General features: G+C 42.2%; 1 protein-coding gene across 2 annotated transcripts in view; it reads right to left on the bottom strand.

The window, feature by feature from the left end:
- SETD7 (SET domain containing 7, histone lysine methyltransferase) overlaps positions 1-19,420 on the bottom strand; it is a 62,889-nt gene that overhangs the window by 16,961 nt on the left and 26,508 nt on the right. For both annotated transcript variants that reach the window (XM_017863178.1, XM_017863177.1), the window contains exons 4-7: positions 17,000-17,189; positions 11,009-11,090; positions 7,941-8,058; positions 5,580-5,737 (exon numbers count right to left, since the gene is read on the bottom strand). In XM_017863178.1, coding sequence (XP_017718667.1) covers positions 5,580-5,737; positions 7,941-8,058; positions 11,009-11,090; positions 17,000-17,189 — 548 coding nt within the window. The remainder of the gene's footprint in view (positions 1-5,579; positions 5,738-7,940; positions 8,059-11,008; positions 11,091-16,999; positions 17,190-19,420) is intronic.

The raw sequence follows: 19,420 nt of genomic DNA, 5'->3' as shown, positions 1-19,420 counted from the left end.
CATTTGAGCTTGTCTGGCCAGCAGCATCAGATTACCTGGCTGTATCTCAGGGAGAAGGCTTCACCAGAGTGCTTTTGGAGTTGTAAGAAAGAGCCCTGTGGATTTTCAAAGGCAAAAACTCTGTTTTCCACCCTATACATAGAGAGGAAATATTATTTTCTAGCATGAAAGTAGATGAAGATTTCTTCCCAAGAGGGAAGTCTAGACCTCCCTGCCAACCTGCTTATTTAGTATTTCCCTGTGGAGCATCCTATGAAGGGAGCAGTATCTCCTTCCTACAACAAGTCCTCTTGGGACCAGAAACGAGGTTAACACTATGGCTATGTTAATTTGCCAAAGGCTCCCAACCCTGTTCATCTGCACAGCTCCCTGCAGAACAGGCAGATAAATAAGCAATAAATAGACTTAGCTCACCTAACAGCTGCTGAAATGGATATATGTAAGGCATGACCAGGAAGAAATCAGCTTTATTTTTATATGCGTCTGGTCAAATCAATCTCATTCATTTATAGTCTTTTTTTTTTTTTGAGACAGAGTCTTGCTCTGTTGCCCAGGCTGGAGTGCAGTGGCATGATCTTGGCTCACTGCAACCTCCACCTTCCAGGTTCCAGCAATTCTCATGTCTCAGCCTCCTGAGCAGCTGGGATTACAGGTGTGCACTACCATGCCCAGCTGATTTTTTGTATTTTTAGTACAGACAGGGTTTTGCTATGTTGGCCAGGCTGGTCTCGAACTCCTGGCCTCAAGTGATTGGCCCATCTTGGCCTAAAGTGCTGGGATTACAGGTGTGAGCACTGCGCCCAGTTTATAGTCATATTTTGAACAAAGGGTTGGTGAGACAGCAAAGGAGAAGGTTCCAGGTCCTAAGTTAGATTGGTGCTTGGCGGCTGGACGTGGTGGCTCATGTCTGTAATCCCAGCACTTTGAGAGGCCGAGGTGGGTGGGTCACTTGAGGTCACGAGTTCGAGACCAGCCTGGTCAACATGGTGAAACCCTGTCTCTACTAAAAATACAAAAATTAGCTGAGTGTGGTGGCGCACACCTGTAACCCCAGCTACGCCTGAGGCTGAGGCACAAGAATCGCTTGGACCCAAGAGGTGGAGATTGCAGTGAGTTGAGATTGCTCTACTGCACTCCAGCCTGGGTGACAGAGTGAGACTTTGTCTCAAAAAAAAAAGATTGGTGCTTGGGGCATGATAGTAAGTAGCTGGCTGGTTCCTTCTATCAATGGTGGAGGAATGGGCATGTCTGTAGCTTCGGGACTTCTTTTATGTGGAGTTAAAAAGGAACAACCTTTACCTCACACCAAAGGGGCCTCTATGTCCACCCTACTTGGGTATCATATCACGTTTCGTGGAAAGGACACTTGGTGTCAGAAGACTTTGGTGTGAGTCCTGATTCAACACATTTTTACTGCGTCCTCTTGGAAAGTCCACCTCATATCTCTGAATCTCACTTTCCTCATCTGTAAAATCATGATAATACTAGTAATAGTTATCCCATAGAGTCTTTATCATGACAAAACGGGGTCACATATAGAAAGCACCTTATACAGTGCCTGGCACAAAGTAGGATTCAACTAATATTGGTTACTGCCTGTCTGTGAGCATGCATCTGTGAACACACATGTGAACAGAATTATCAGCCTGTACTCCACCACAAAGGAGATGCCTGGACTGTGGATTCAGGAATTCCTTATGAAAATCACGACTCTTTGCTTAAATTAAAATATTTCACTTGGCTGGGTGCACCAACCCATGCCTGTAATCCCCCTACTTTGGGAGGCTGAGGTGGGTAGATCACCCGAGCTCGGGAGTTCGAGACCAGCCTGGGCAACATGGCGAAACCCCACCTCTCCCAAAAATACAAAAAACTAGCCAGGGGTGGTGGCACGCACCTGTTGGTACCAGCTACTTGGGAGGCTGAGGTGGGATGATCGCTTGAGCCTGGGAGGCACAGGTTGCAGTGAGCTGACATTATGCCACTGCACTCCAACCTAGATGACAGAGACCCCGTCTCGGAAAAAAAAATTAAGGTAAATTAACATATTTTACTAAAAAAAAGTTCCTGAAATACAGGTTGGTTAACCTCTGGTATACTGCAAAAAACAAAAAACAGACCATGTGTTGAATTTCCAGGCCTGAAGCTTCTTTTATAATCCTCTTTTATTTTCATTTTCCTGCTCATTATCGTCATCATTTTCAGAGTATAGATAACGGACAGACTGAAAAGAAAGAATTCAATTTCAGGTGTTGATTGTTGAAGACGAACCGAAGGCACAGTGGTTAAGAGCCTTAACTGCTCCGCCTTGGCGACCTGCTTTTCCTGTCTGTGATCTCGATGGTGATAGTAGTGGCCTCACTGAGTTACTAGGAGGACTGAATGAGACAATGCATGAACAGCATCTAGCACAGCACCAGCCCGGAGCGAGTGGTCTATAAATGTGAGCTACACGATTAGCAGTCAAACCAAACCTTTGTGCCAAGTGGCTTAGCCACTTGTCTACAGTTTGTCTAGAAAAGCAGCTCTTATCTATTTGTCCATTTGGCATTTTGTACTAGACTGCAGTTAAAAAAGCCTATGAAAATGTTTTGTTTATGTTAAAGTGTACATATCAGGGCCAGACGTGGTGGCTTACACCTGTAATCCCAGCACTTTGGGAGGCCAAGGCAGGTGGATCACCTGAGGTCAGGAGTTTGAGACCACCCTTACCAACATGGCAAAAACCTGTCTCTACTAAAAATACAAAAATTAGCCAGGTGTGGTGGTGCATGCCTGTAATCCCAGCTACTTGGTAGGCTGAGGCAGGATAACCACTTGAACCTGGGAGATGGAGGTTACAGTGAGTTGAGATCGCACCATTGTACCTCCAACCTGGGCAACAAGAGCGAAACTCCATCTCAAAAAAAAAAAAGGTACATATCAATACCAATGATTTTTGAAACAAATGAATACCATTAATTGGTATCTGAATTTCATATCTGGTTATTATTCAAGTAGTCTTCTCATTACCCCAAATAACTAAGATTTGATCACCCTGGGCTTGCAAACAAACAAACAAACAACAATAAACAAAATGAAAACTGGCAGAGTACAGGGACTTGGGTTTTGTACAAATGAAACCTTCTCTTGTCTCCTGTGCTCGCTTCCTTTTGGTGAGAAAAATCATGTCCTTGCAATGAAATAAAAAACCTGGTTTGTTTTAAAGGAGTGGTCTTAAGTAGCATTTATGATTGTTTGTTACCACCCCTTTAAAGCGTTGTTGTTAAGCTGTGTGCAGCTTGGAATGACGCTTTGGCCTAATTCACCCTGGCCATGGAAGCCTTGGAGTTAATCACAGTGTCAGTTTCATTTCACATGACACATGTCCTTTGCCATTTCTACCCGTCCTTTAAACAGAAGTAGTAGCTTCAGTGCTTGTTATGGGCTGCCAAAGAGAGCAAGTCATTGCCAGGAAAATTTTTAAGCCATTTCAAGGATGCAGGAAGGGACATTCTTGACAAACCTTCAAATTCTGGCAATTTTCCTACAGATTAAATGCACATGATCTGATTCTGCTTATGCTAACAAGCAAGATGACTGACTGCATCTACAAGCTACAACTTGTAGCTTGGGACTGCAAGCTACAACTGAAAAGAAAAGGTTGCAGGAAGCTCACCGGCTCCTAAGAATAACTGGCATTCTCACACCAAGCTAAGGAGAGCAATGATGATGGTACAAAGAATCCCAATTATATCCTCTAGAGAACAGTCAGAGATGTTTGGCTTTGGGAAGAACATGTTCAGGGGTCATATAAAAACTACTAAAGTGTATGTAGGGCTACCATGTAAAAGAGAGGCTGACATGGTATACAGGAAAAAAGGGAGACAATTAGGGCCAAGGGCTGAATGTTACAGGGAAACCCATTTGGGCTCATTATAAAGAAATTTCTAGGCCAGGGGCGGTGGCTCACACCTGTAATCCTAGTACTTTGGGAGGCCGAGGCAGATCACCTGAGGTCAGGAGTTCAAGACCCGACTGACCAACATGGTGAAACTCCATCTCTACAAAAATACAACAATTAGCCAGGCATGATGGCAGGTGGTGCCTGTAATCCCAGCTATTTTGGGAAGCTGAGGTGGGAGAATTGCTTGAACCTGGGAGGCAGAGGTTGCAGTGAGCCAAGATCTCGCCATTGTACTCCAGCTTGGGAGACTGAGCGAGACTCTGTCTCAAAAAAAAAAAAAAAAAGAACTTTCTAGTCATTGGAGCCCAGAATCTAATTTTGTAATGTCTATTTCATTTGTATATTTCTCTGAACCTTTGTGGATAACGTAAGCTCCACCCCAATGGAGGTTTCCAAGAAGAGGTTCAATGAGCAGATGGAAGAGAAGGCTCAAACTCTAAGAGGATTATTTGTATTTTATATACAGAGTATAAATATATGTAGTCATTTATATATATTACCTTTTGAAGCAGATAATTCAGTGGCCTTTCAACAACTGAATATCACAAATACACACAAAATTCTGCAACCATCACCATCATCTAATTTTAGAACACCCACCTTAGAACATTTTAATCACCCCAAAATGAGACTGCAATGAGATCCCATACCCATTAGCACACACTCCCCATCCCCCGTCCCCAGCCCTAGGGAACCACTAATCTACTATCTATCTCTATGGATTTCCTACATTTTGGACATTTCATATAAATGGAGTCATATATTCTTTCACTTAGCATAGTGTCTACAATTCTCATCCATGTTGTAGCATATGTCAGTACTTCATTCCTTTTTATTAGCAAATAATAGGGACTCTGATTTTATAAGTCTTTTCCAACACTGACATGTCACGCCCTAGGTTTAGGACTTTATTTTCCTTCTTCCTTTCACATCATAAAAGGGCTCCTGGCCAGGGGCAGTGGCTCACACCTGTAATCCCAACACTTTGGGAGGCCGAGGCAGGTGGATCACCTGACGTCAGAAGTTCAAGACCAGCCTGACTGACATGGTGCAACCCCACCTCTACTAAAAAGACAAAAAAGAAAAAAAAATTAGCTGGGTGTGGTGGCGCATGGCTGTAATCCCAGCTACTTGGGAGGCTGAGGCAGGAGAATCACTTGAACCCGGGAGGCGGAAGTTGCGGTGAGCCGAGATCTCGCCATTGCACTCCAGCCTGGGCAACAAGAGGGCAAATCCATCTAAAAAAAAAAAAGGCCTTCCTCATCTTCTCCACTCTGCAGAGTAATTTCAATTGTTACTATTATTTCAAATAACACTATCTTTAATTGTCCCGAATGAGAAAACTGAAGGACAAAAAGAGCAGCTATAAAACAGCAGCCCCTCGGTATGGTACACTATTTCCATACCATTTCTCCTCTTCAAAGCACTTTCCATTTCTTAGATTGCAAACCCACAGAGTGAGGCTGTTTATATTTTGAGTTTCAAGTCATAACTCTGAGGCTGATGGCAGAGGACCCATGGTCATTTCGATGAAGCAGCCTTTATCTGAGGCAGAATAACACCTTTTACTGCCCTCCTCAGTCTCAGGGCCCTGAGGCATAGATCCGCCCCAGCAGCTCGGGGTGATACTTACATGTCGTAGATGCAGTTTGGAGTGAAGGAGTGATTTGCCTTGTGTCCCAAGGAGGCACAGTACTTGGATACATGGTTATAGGGCTCAGGCACATCAATGACCGTTTCTTCATCAAGGGAGAGGGTGTTCCCATTAAGGGCCCAGTCCCTGCTGTCAACCTGCAGAAAACAAAAAAGCAAGCCTTAGAGAGGACCTTTCTCCCCACAGTTCAAAGGACATCAGAGATATTAACTCATTTATCTTATTATTTTTGTTTTTGAGACAGGGTCTCACTCTATCACCTAGGCTGGAGTGCAGCGGCATGATCTGGGCTAACCACAACCTCTGCCTCCCAGATTCAAGCGATTCTCATCCCTCAGCCTCCTGAGTAGCTGGAATTACAGGTGTGCAGCACCACACCTAGCTAGTTTTTGTATTTTTTGTAGAGACGGGGTTTCATCATGTTGGCCAGGTTGGTCTCAAACTCCTGACCTCAGGTGATCTGCCCACCTCGGCCTCCCAAAATGTTGGAATTACAGGTGTGAGCCACCACACTCAGCCAAAACTTCAAGATTTGAGCACTACAAAATGAAATAAAACAAAACAAAACAAGGCATCTCTCCACACACTGAGAGTGCAAATGACATGTGTGGTCAGTGCCATGCAGCTTGACTTACTATTTGTTCATTTTTCCTTGTTCCATATGAAAAAAAAGGATTTAAAGTCCCTGATGAATACACATAAAATATAACTAGATAACTTGAATTGGATAAAGAAGAGGAGGCAAAAGAAAAAAACTAAGAACACAAATGGAACCAGAAATGTAAGGGATGCAAGAATGTACTCTAGGCAAGTCCTCTACCTTTGTTACAGGTAGGAAATCACTCTGACCAGCAGGCAGCCATCGATTACCAGCATACCTTCTTATCTACAACAGGGGTTACTACCAGTGTAACCATCAGGCTTCTCTTCTCCAAACCACTCCTGACCAACTCACCCCAGGAGCTGGTGATGACAGCAATCCAGCCTTTTGAAGCCAACACGACAACATTTTCATACAAAACTGTTAACTCTCAAGGTATACCATTTCCCCCACTGCTAAATTGTAATTGTGCTTTTGTTCATATGTGATAGTCCCTCAACTGATGTTTACTAAGTGGTACCATGTGCCAGGCACTGTTCTAGGTGCAGGGAATATAGCAGTGATCAAAAGCGGAAAAAAAGCCTCATGGATCTTAATAGTCCAAAACCAGTCATGTGATACCGATATGTGGCACTTGGTACCATCTACCTTATGCTGCCATTAGTTGTGTATTTTTCTTATCTCCCCAACAGAATCTAAATTTCATTAGGGCAAGAAGGGTGTCACATTCATTTATACAATAGAACATAGTGAGGTTCAGCACAAAGCCAGATTCTGCAGTTTGAAATCCTACTTGAACTCTGCTATTTGCTGTATTTTTGACTTTAAGCAAGTTGTGTAATCTCTCTAGGCTTTAATTTCCCTATCTGTAAAATGAGTAAGTAAATAATATATCAATATCCCAAAGTCACCTTTTGTATGCTGAATTTCTCTGGATTGCTGATAGAAGTCTGGCCTTTGCATGGAACATAGTCTGACAGACCACAGTGCAGTTTGAATACATCGCCATCTTTTGTCTGTGCAACTGCTTTGAAAGTGTAATAACTTTATTATTTTACAGCATTTCCCTCTTACTGTTCCATAGGAATAAATGCAAAGGTGAACATAAATGTGGAATATTAGCCATAAGCTTAAGGTCCCCATACATGGGTATAAGTCAGATAACGAAGGAGCGCATAAGCTGTGCTAAAAACATCGAACTTTTGCCCTTAGGCAGACACTTAGGGAAGTTAATTGTAAAGTGAAGAAACAAAAACAGAAAACATATATGAAGCCTTTGAAATATATCAAAGATTATATCTTAAAGGCAAGAGGTGATTCAACTCTTTAACATTTTGTTTTTAATTTTTTTGACAAAAGAACTCCTCCTGACAAAATGTAGGCTATAGTATGGCTTTTGCACAAGAAGATGTAGGGGGCCTTCCTATAAAGTACCCCACCCGACGTCATAAGTTAGTTATTTACAGAGTCTGACTGGATCTCAATTTTTTTAGACATTGGTATAGTCCAATATACCAATTACTGTCTTATTGATGGCATCACCCCACTCTCTATAAAATAGCTGTGGAACTTTTTAAAAATCATATTAAGGCTTAAAGAGGAGGAAAATGTCCAATCAATTTTACAAAAAAGTCAATCCGTTTCTTTAACTTTCTAGTGAGTACTAAGGTAAAGGGATTTTGTTTGAAGCAAAGTCCTTTAACCAACAAAGTTGATTTTCCACTGTCACCCCCACTCACCTCTTGGTGTGTAATTCGAACTCCATTATAAAAAGACATAACAGTATTAGGTCCCACTGCTACCTTTGAAAAAAGTCCTTCTCCAGCACTGGAAATGAGAGATTCAGCAACATAAACCCTAAATTGAAAAAAGAGTTGAATTAGTGACCTTTTCAGTTTAATATGTCATTCCTTACATCAAATGCCAAATATCATTATGGCTACTGAATCCAAAATGTCAATTCATAACTCAACTAAGAAGAGAGGGAGGAAGAAAAAGTTAAACCACGATATTTTGGCATTGGAAATTAAACAAATGGTAGTTACGTCTCTTTTAAGAGTGGTGTTTAAAATTTGCTTTCTAAGATAGAAATTATCATTGTATTTTCATAAAGATGCTCAGTGCTTGATATGAGGTATTGTTTTGGAAGCATTTATGTTTTTAGTTAATGACAATTTTCACTGTCTTACTGGACAAGTAAACATTTTTTCAAAGTTAATTAAAGCTATATCTAAGTTTGTCAGTGTTAGATGGGAGGAAAAGGAGGCTGTTTTAGTTAAGCCTCAAGATGAATCTTTTATATGAAACAGTGACAATTAATAAGATATATCCAATAAGCATTTCCCAACAAAAGGGTTCATAACAGGGGTCAGTTAACTATGGCCTGAGGGTCCAGTCTGGCTGCTGCTCATTTTTGTAAGTAAAGTTTTATTTGGACATAGCCACACCCATTTGTTTAGTACTGCCTAACAAATACTTTGCCTAAACAAAGTATTGCTTTAGCTCTACAAAGGCAGAATTGAGTAGTTGCAACAGATATTATATGGCTTGCAAAGCCTAAAATATTTACTATGTGGCCCTTTACAGAAAAAGCTTGCCAACCACTGTTATAAGAAAACAGCTGGTCGGGTATGGTGGCTCACGCCTGTAATACCAGCACTTTGGGAGGCTGAGGCGGGTGGATCACCTGAGGTCAGGAGTTCAAGACCACCCTGGTCAACATGGTAAAACCCCATCTCTACTAAAAATACAAAAATGAGCTGGGTATGGTGGCGGGTGCCTGTAATCCCAGTTACTCGGGAGGCTGAGGCAGGAGAATTGCTTGAACCCAGGTGGTGGAGAGTGCAGTGAGCTGAAATTGCATCATTGCACTCCAGCCTGGGCGACAAGAGCAAGACTCTGTCTTAAAAAAAAAAAAGAAAAGAAAAAAGCACTCATAATTATGGAACTGGATTTAATCAGACACTGGGATGGAATGACCCTACAGGAACTGATCATCTGTAATTTTAGTTACATGGCTCATGCTTATTCATGAACTGGAAGACTAATTTATTGCTTTCAACTCTTTACTTCTTCCCTGTGATAGAATTATATACATCCTGCCACTTTGCCATGTGACCTTGTAGTGCCTCCCTCAGGGTGGGTGGAAGATACTGACTTCTCACTTGGCCATCTGATCTGCTTTGCTGGTAGAACACAGGCAGAAGTGGCTGCAGGCAGGTCTCAGGTGTGAAGGGCTGGGGCAAATTTCTGATGGCCTCCTCCAGACTTTTCACTGTCACCACTAGAAGAATATGCCCTAGGGGGCTGTTGCTTCCTGTTTCTCTTGTAAAGAAAACATGTGAAACAGACTTGAACCCAACTTGAAACCTGGAGTCCAGCCTAAGCCAGCTGAGCTTAGCTCATTCCAGTCAAAAGTGGCTGAACCTCAGCCAACCTACAGAACTATGAGTGTAAAACAAAATGTTTGATTCTGTAAACCACTGAGAGTTCTGAGGGGATCATTATGCAGCCTCATCACAACAATAATAACAGCAAAGACTAACACATATGGCTACGGTCTTGTGTTTCAGAACTAACAAAAAAGCTAAACCCTTCCCTTTGTAACTGGGCCAGAGCCTCATGTCAAAGGAGAGTCCATTCATCATTGTGACATTGTGGGGTCAGCCCTATCAGTCAAATGGGGGAAGAGGCCTATTTCTCAGATGGGAACAGAAACTCAATGGGAGGTAAGCCATGATTACAAAAAGTGAGGCAAAGAGAAAACCAATTTCAGATAATACGCTTACTCAAAAACAGATCTGTTGCTAAGGAATAAGAAGAATCCTAGACAGGGCACCAGAGAAAGGCACACCAAGACTTAAGAGCTAGAGTTTAGCCATCCTCATAAATAAGACATGAAGTGCGACAGGACGTGACCCTCTGGGGGTGGGCTTACAAACCAGAAACTTGTCATTTATAAGCTAGAATGTTTTTATGCCTCTTACACTTTCTTTGTTTCACTTTTGTCTTCTCTTAGTGAGAAAAAGAAATTGTCTTGTGTTCCAGAACACCTCAGCTGGACTAAGATGAAATGGAGGCATCCTGTGTGCACAGGCTAGAGCTTTAAAGAGCATGAAATGCCCCCCTAGAGGGCTAGCATGTGACTGCAGCACAGACTCTAAGAACGGGATGCTCGGCCAGGACATAGCTGGCTGCCTGGCTCAACTGCCTTTTTTTTTTTTTTTTTAATGGAGTCTCGCTCTGTTGCCTAGGCTGGAGTGCAATGGCATGATCTCGGCTCACCGTAAACTCTGCCTCCCAGGTTGAAGCAATTCTTGTGCCTCAGCCTCCTGAGTAGCTGGGATTACAGGCAAACGCCATAACACCTGGCTAATTTTTGTATTTTTAGTGGAGATGGGGTTTCACCATGTTGGTCAGGCTGGTCTTGAACACATGACCTCAAGTGATCTGCCCGCCTTGGCCTCCCAAATTGCTGGGATTACAGGCATAAGCCACCATGCCCGGCCTCAACTGCTCTTTCTACCTGGAGGTTTTACTCTAGGACAGACACACAAACTGTTCTGTGATTTATGGGTGGGGAAACTCTCTTACAGGGTCAGATTCTACATAAGAAAAAAACACTGTTCCTCAGAATATAGAAATATTTATTTGAGGATTTGCAAAGGAAAAGGACACTTTAATGAGGAGCTTGGTCTGAGCTGGAACCCAGCCTGGGCACAGAGTCACAGAGGTGCATAAGTTCCTCCCACTAGGCTTATTTAACCTCACATAAACAGTGCAATTAAAACCACAAGGAGGACATTACCTTTCTGATTCATAAGGATCTGGAAGAAGAGCATTGGTAGAAATGCAAGATGAAGTCGACTTATCAAAGTGGTACACTGAATCTGAAAAGCAAACAAAAATATCAGTACAGGTGCAGAGTTAGGGAAGAGCATTCATAACACTTCTCTCTATTCATGGGACAACGGAGAGTTAAAAACCCAAAAGTCTTAACCAAGTTATACCAACTAGATTCTTCAATTTAATTCTTCAATTCAATTCTTCAATTTAAATGGATACATTTTAGATTTACTCTTCACTTTTATCTTCAGGCCTTCATGAATAGCCATCAGATGCATCTCTTAACATCCCAATTCGCTCTTGAATTTTCCTTATTAAAATGACTTAAAGGATGCTTGGGAATCAATAAAATGCTTTGTCATGAAATTCTGAGATCTCTTGGCTCAGATCAAATTTGATGATGGTTTTAAATTTTTCTGGTGGTTTTCTTCATTACAGATACAGTCTACAGAATCCAACAACTGAACCCTGGCAGTTGTCTCCTTCACTAAGAATAAAATTCTGCCTCACCAGAATTAAGGAGAACAGCACTGCTTTTGATAAAGCATTAACAAAGTAATCTCCTTTCTATTATGGTGGTTCAGAAGCCAGTTAGTAATTTAGTCTAGAAACCAAGGCACCAAAGTTCTAGACTAAACCAAGTCTAGAAACCAACCGCCCGAGAATGAACACTGGCTCTCTGTGAATGGTTAGCCTGAGAGAATCTTCACAGAGAGCACTGAAGATGGATGCTCTGAAGGCTGATAGGGAAAGAAACAAGATTTAGAATCAGAGGGCTTACTCCTGCAAAGCAAATGATTATACACGCTAAGGGAAAACTCATAATCCCATTAAGTAGTTCTTCAGTAGTTACCAATGGTTACTAGGTCCTCTTTCTGTTTGTTTGTGAGTGGCTTTTTTTGTACCACCAAAACCCCAAGGAATACCTCAAACTAAAAGTCAGAAACCAATCCAAATCAGTCAGTGTCTGCAACAGAAACAGACCATTTGAGTGTTTCAAAGAGAATTCAGTTCAGCGAATTGGTCATACAGGGGATGAAATGCTGACAAGACAGATGGAGCCGTGAAGAGCCCAGACACTGGCAAGAGCATGAAGCTGCAGCTGGAGGCAGGAGGGACAGAGTGCACAGTGGTGCTCCTGGAGCTCTGGAGCTGGGTAGTTGGAACTAGCCTGGGCCTTCCTCAAGGGAGATGGAATCAGGAGGTGACGGGGCCACTGCTGGAGATGCTGGTTGACACAGACAGGGCTTCTGCCTGCTGTCTTCTCCTGCTTTGTCCCCAGCCAGCCAGTGGCCTCCCTTTGGCCAAACTCAGACAGAAGTCAAACACACAGGAGCCTGAAAAATGCAGGCCACAAGGGGCAGCAGCCTCTTGCAATAATAGTGGGCAGTGAAAGAATGACGAATGAATTGGATCTGAGAGCAAAGTGGTAACAGACCACCAAGCAATCCATGAAAAGAATTTAGACCACCCTCCCCCACTTTTATTTTCTTTTCAGACAGTCTTACTCTGTCACTCAGGCTGGAGGGCAATGGTGTGGTCTCAGCTCACTGCAACCTCCGCCTCCTGGGTTCAAGCGATTCTCCTGCCTCAGCCTCCCAAGCAGCTGGGATTATAGGTGCCTGTCACCATGCTTGGCTGGCTAATTTTTTATTTTCAGTAGAGATGGGGTTTCGCCCTGTTGGCCAGGCTGGTCTGGAACTCCTGATCTCTAGTGATCCACCTGGCTCAGCCTCCCAAAATGCAGGTATTATAGGCGTGAGCTGCTGTGCCCAGCCGCCACTTTTTAAAAAGAGCCAGAATTGTGCGTGGAATATATGTTCTATTGAGTGGAAACTCTCCTATGAACTTCCATCTAGCTCCTTAGACTAAAACTTTTATGACAAATGTACTGAGTGTCAACTACATGTACAACACTAGGGACTATGTAGATACAAAAAGGATTAACCTCTGTTGCTGCCTTCAGGGAGTGCATACTATCTCTTCCAATGCCTGCTGTCCCTTCTTCTGCTCCCTTAGACATGCACAGGCTGCAGGCACATCCTTTACTTTCCCTCCTTTCCTCTACAGAATGTTATGCCCTTTGACTAGAATTCATTTATTCAATTGACAAACATCATTATAAAAGGTGAGTTAAGCCTAAAAGATGGAGTAGGAATTAGCCAAGGAAAGCCGTTACTAAGTGGAGGAGGGCTGACCAGGTAAGAAGAAATTCCAGCCAGTGGCATAGGTGAGAAACTCCACAGGAAGTAAGTAGAGAACTAGAAGTAGTTTGTGGTTACAAAAGCACACAGAGAAAAGGAGAAGCTGGTGAGGCGACAGGCCAAGGAGTGTTTTATGTGAGATATTTGCATTAATTTCTCTCCTTCCTTAATCATTGGACCCTACAGTCACATAACCCTGTACCCCCTAACCCACTGGCTAGTCAACAAGTCAATAATTATAACTGAAAGGGGCAGAGGAGAAACACAAACATGGCAGAACATTAGACTAAAGATCTGTTCATGGGATCTTCAGAGTGCCAGAGCAGCCATGGTTCCTGGCCCTTCTGAGGCTCAAACTATTCAACATTTCAAAATACCTGAGGTCTGCAGGAATCCTGCTGTTAAATCCCCCCTTTCTTTTTTGCCTTAAGTTAATTTGAAGTGAATGTTTATTTGCAACCAGAAGGTTTTTTTTGTTTTGTTTTTTGTTTTTTTTTTTTGAGACAGAATCTCTCTGTGTCACCCAGGCTGGAGTGCAAGGGTGCTATCTTGGCTCTCTGCAACCTCCACTTCCTGGGTTCAAGCGGTTTGTGCGCCTCAGCCTCCCGAGTAGCTGGGACTACAGGCATGCACCACCACACCCAGCTAAAGCAACCAGAAATTCTAAAATAATAATAATTCCCTTGAGAATTCTCACTCTCAACATTTTTTTTTTTTTTAAGACAGGGTCTCACTCCTGTCGCCCAGGCTGGAGTGCAGTGCACTCAGCTCACTCCAGCCTTGACTTCCTGAGCTCAGGTGATCCTCCCACCTCTGTCTCCCAAGTAGCTGAGATTACGGGCACATGCCACCATGCCCAGCTAATGTATATATATATATATTTTTTTTTAGTAGAGACAGGATCTTACCATGCTGCCCAGGCTGATCTTGAACTTCTGGGCTCAAATGATCCATCTGGCTCAGCCTCCCAAAGTGCTAGGATTACAGCTGTGAGCCACCAGGCCCGGCCTACTGTTTCTTATTTATAGCAAGAAGAATGTAATAACAACAACTTTCATTGCAGTGTTTTATGGTAGGTGCTAATATCCACATTTGGTAATGAGGAAACAGGTTCTGGAAAAATAAATAACTTGCCCAAGGATAATATAGTAAATGTTAGAGCTAGGTCTCAGATTAAGTGATTCTTAAATTCAGGCACTTGCCACTACAAATGCTGCTACTTCTGAAGTTTTAAAATTGGCATCACCAATTGGGATCCTCCCTTGTTTCAAGTCTCCTCATTTCTAAATATTATAACAGTGTCTCCTTTCAGAACATAGATCAAGGGCATAGATATCAGAGTTTGTAGTTCAAAGATTACTACTTCCTTTTTTTTTAAATAAACTTTTCATTTTGGAGTAATTTCAAATACATGACATGCATCACTTAATGAAGGGGATATGTTCTGAGAAATGTGTCGTGAGGCGAGTTGGTCATTATGCAAACATCAGAGAGTGTACTCATACAAACCTAGATGGTATAGCCAACTACAAACCTAAGCTATTAATAAATGCTACAGCCTATTGCTCCTAGGCTCCAAACCTGTAAAGCGTGTTACTATAGGGAATACCGTAGACAACAGTAACCTAATGGGAAGGATTTGTGTATCTAAACATATCTATATATAGAAAAGATGCAGTAAAAATATAGTATAATCTTAGCTGAGTGCAGTAGTTTATGCCTGTAATACCAGCACTGTGAGAGTCTGAGGCAGGAAGATTGCTTGAGGCCAGGATTTTGAGACCAGCCTGAGCAATACAGCAATACCCTGTTTCTACAAAAAAATTAAAAATATTTAGCTGGGCATTGTGGTGCATGCCTGTAGTCTTCGCTACTGCGGAGGCTGAGGCAGGAGAATTGCTTGAGCCCAGGAGCTCAAGGCTGCAGTGGGCTATGATAACACCAGTCCACTCCAGTCTGGGCAACAGAGTGAAATCCTGTCCCTTAAAAAACAAAATGAAAATAAAAACAAAAATATGGCATAATCTTATGGTACCACAGTTATTATGGGCCCATGACTGTATACAGAAAAGTTGCAAAGAAAGCACAGAGCATCCTCACTGTTCCTCCTAATGTTAACTTCTTACAGTGCATGGTACATTTGTCAAAATTAAGAAACCAACACAGATACATTACTATGTACTAAACTCTAGACTTTATTTAGATTTCACCAGTTTTCCACTAACGTCCTTTTCTCTTCCAGGATCCAATCCAGAATCCCACATTGCATTTAGACTGTCTCCATTTTAACTTAAAAAAACAAAAAAGACATTTAAAGCAACCCAAATTGGACCTAAATATAAATGCTAAATTTTTCACTTTTGGACAAGCTTCCTTTGGAGATTCTTCTTTAGATCCCAAATAACTAAATACTATTTAAGCCTATTAATGCCTAGATTTATTGTCTTTTCTATTTTTTTCTCCCTATAACCAAACCTGGAGCAGAAATACATGCATATATTATTTTCAAGGAATCAGACCAATTCAATAGCTTTCTTAAGCTGTGCCACTCAAAATGCAAAATCTTGATTTTTCTTTGTATATTTTCCAGATATTCTTTTTTTTGAGATGGAGTCTCGCTGTGTCACCCAGGCTGGAGTGCAGTGGCCGGATCTCAGCTCACTGCAAGCTCCGCCTCCCGGGTTTACGCCATTCTCCTGCCTCAGCCTCCCGAGTAGCTGGGACTACAGGCGCCCGCCACCTCGCCTGGCTAGTTTTTTGTATTTTTTAGTAGAGACGGGGTTTCACCGTGTTAGCCAGGATGGTCTCGATCTCCTGACCTTGTGATTTGCCCGTCTCGGCCTCCCAAAGTGCTGGGATTACAGGCTTGAGCCACCGCGCCCGGCCCAGATTTTCTACACTTAGTAATTTTATGCTCAGAAAAAATGTTTAGTGTGACATGTGTACTTCTAAAAGGAAAATAATACTTTTTTCAAATACGGATTCCACTGGGTTCACTCATACACTGTGCTCCATACAAGATGTCGGGCTCGAGATGCCAATATGCATTTATGTTTTCCAGTCACAGCTCAGGCTCAATCAACTTTACAGTTTAGAGATCTACTTGATTTGGTTCTTCATTATCATAGTGCAGTTTTTTGGAGAGATAACCATTTGAAATCAATTGAATTACTGCTGTCATTTCTTTATTCCCTCACTATATGAGAATTACATACCTAGGCCCTTTGTCACATGACTTTTCAGTATCTCCCACTAATGTGCATGGTGTAATTTCCCTGTCTCACTGATGTCTGGCTTGGCCATGTGACTTGCTTTGACCAGTGAAAAGTGGGTGAAAGTGCCACCATGTCAGTTCCAAGGTGAGGTTTCAAAAGGCATCACAGGTATCTGCTTATGCTCTGACACTTCTGTGATCCGCTGTGGGAAAATTTGGCCCCACATTGCCATCGTCCCTTCAGATTAGGCCCCAGAATGAAGACAGAGAGCTGACTCAAACCTGACCAGAAGCCTCAAGTCTGGCCTGGCCCCCTAAGCCCAGCCTCAGTCAGCTGGAGTACAGCTGCTCGGCAGAGCTGTGGTTGCTGTTGTAAACCACTAGGGAGGTGCAGTGTCTGTTATACAACAAAACCTGACTAATGCATGATTAAAGAGAACTACACAGAAAGGAAAAGAAAAGAAGCTTCTCTCAAATCAGCCCTAACAACCTGCTTTGGAAGTGGAGCAACCCATCTGAAGCAGATTCAACTTACTTCCAGGCATCAGCTCAAAGTGAGGCCTCCCTTCTTCAGTGGACATAAGGGTGGCCAGTTTGCCTTCTATCATCTCTCCATCAATAAATTTCCCATACAGTGCGGTCCTCTCATCAGGGTACACATAGGCTATCTTCTCTCCAGTCATCTCCCCATCTTCATTTACTTCTCCTACAAGGCTTCCTCCATCCTGATGGGAGAAACCAAAAACCAGAAAATATTATATATAGTATGTCTAGGACACGAGTTCCAAGAAATTCCTCTTCTGCACTTTCATTATTAATATAGCACCAGTAGGGATAATAACAGTTTAGGAACCCAGAGCTTTGCACCTGGGTAAGAAAAGCATGATGCATAGCTCCTCATCCAGCTCCATATAAATATACTGCTAGAAAGTCATATGCATATGGGGCATGTATGCCTGATTTTGAGAGTGGTAGGCTCCGTTGCAGTTTGTAATCTGGGACAAGTTACTGATACTCTATCCTGGTTTGCTATCTAAGAAACAAATAATGTTTCTTTGATATTTGTAACATCAATTACCAACATTTAAAGGAAACGTAACTAAGTGTTATTTTTGGCCAAAATCAAATATGATGATGATCTTTAGCAAGACACTCCTACCCACTATTCATATGATCTCCCTTCTCAATGTTAAATTTTGGATTTCTAGTGTGTTAGGAAAATCTTCAGTTCAAATGTACTTAAGAATTAATTTAGTGTACATGAGTAAAGAGAGCTGTCTGCTCGTTTTCAGCAACAAACAAAAGGATGCCTGGACACTGCCTTTCTGAGACTCCTATACCATCATCTTTTTTGGAATTAGAAGGAAAAGTGAAAAAAGATCAACTAAATCCCACTCCCATCTCAATTCTTTCTTCCCACTTGATTTCCTGCTCCCTCTCACCTCCTTTCAGCAGAGAAGCCCACTTAGCTTCGTGCTTAACTCTTTCATTTATTTCATTCCTAAGGGTCATTGAGTACTTTAGGGCAGAGGCTATCATATAATTCTGTATCTTGATAAGTAGTAGGGACACAGTAGGTGATTCATAAATGCTTTTAAATTGAACTGGGTTACCAAAAAGTAATGAATAATTTAAGGTAGGATGCCAGAGATGTTTCTTTTTTTTTTTTTTTTTTCCATCCAGAAGGTCCTCATGGTATAACTTTGAAAATGTAAGACCTTTGTGAGTTTGATATAACAATTAATAAGGCCATGTGTTAATTCTCCCAAGCTTGAGGATCTAGGAACAGCTAGGCTACTCAAAGGTCAGTGATGTAGGATGACTTTTGAGTCGATCGCCAAATGCTGCCGTTTTTTTTTTTTCTTTGGCGCTTCCTAGGGAAAGAGCTGTAAATTAGAAGAAGAGATCGGTGCACTTGTAACTAGGGAGAAGACGAAAGATACGGTTAGAAGATTTTTATGGTAGAAAGGCACTAGGGATAGTCATTGCTCTTTCTGTCTCTTCAAGTTATTCTTAGATAATGAGAGATACATGGAGATGGAGATACTTTCTGCAAGTCGGCGTTCAGGCTTTTAAGGCTTTTAGTGACGATTATTCAATGGAAGGGTATAAGAGCATTTGTGCTTCTTATACTCCATGCCTAACATAAGCCACCATTACTATTTATTTAAAACAGAAGTCTGTCTTTCCAGGGTCTCACACCTTTCCCCTTAAATGTGTTTTATTTAATTTAATTAATTAATTAATTTATTTATTTATTTTGAGATGGAGTCTTGCTCTGTCGCCCAGGCTGGAGTACAGTGGCACAATCTTGGCTCACTGCAAGCTCCGCCTCCCGGGTTCACGCCATTCTCCTGCCTCAGCCTCCCGAGTAGCTGGGACTACAGGCGCCCGCCACCACGCCCGGCTAATTTTTTTGTATTTTTAGTAGAGATGTTAGTCAGGGTTAGTCAGGGTGGTCTTGATCTCCCGACCTCGGGATCCACCCGCCTCGGGCTCCCAAAGTGCTGGGATTACAGGCGTGAGCCACCGCGCCCGGCCCCTTAAATGTTTAAATTTCTGGTTTCAGAGGGAGTGAATTTATTTGTCCAGAATGATAAAGTAGAAATTCTTCTTTCATTTCCAAAAGGAGTTATACATTTTTAATTAAACACCTCATATGAAAAACTTTTTCAAGGTACAGTTTTGAAAGAAATACACTGTTCTTAGAGTGAGCTGACAAATACGGACTGTAGAGAAAATCATCATATTTTTCTCCCCTTGTTCCTACTTTGGCCTGTTACAAAAATTTCCTCCTCTGCTGTATCAGGTATCAGGGAGTGTGGGGGAAGAAAAGGCTGCTTTTCTCCTCTGCTCACTGGCTCCTCCTCGTCAGGGGAGAAATCGTTCATTTGACTGGTGAGCAGCCAGGGTCTGACACCTACTGACACCCATTTCTCTACTGGGTGGGGGTTAA

The sequence above is a fragment of the Rhinopithecus bieti genome, unplaced genomic scaffold (genome assembly GCF_001698545.2).
Source record: "Rhinopithecus bieti isolate Rb0 unplaced genomic scaffold, ASM169854v2 scaffold_68516, whole genome shotgun sequence".
Classification (NCBI taxonomy): domain Eukaryota; kingdom Metazoa; phylum Chordata; class Mammalia; order Primates; family Cercopithecidae; genus Rhinopithecus; species Rhinopithecus bieti.
Note: the sequence above shows the minus strand (reverse complement) of the source record. Positions and strands in the feature narration are given on the sequence as shown.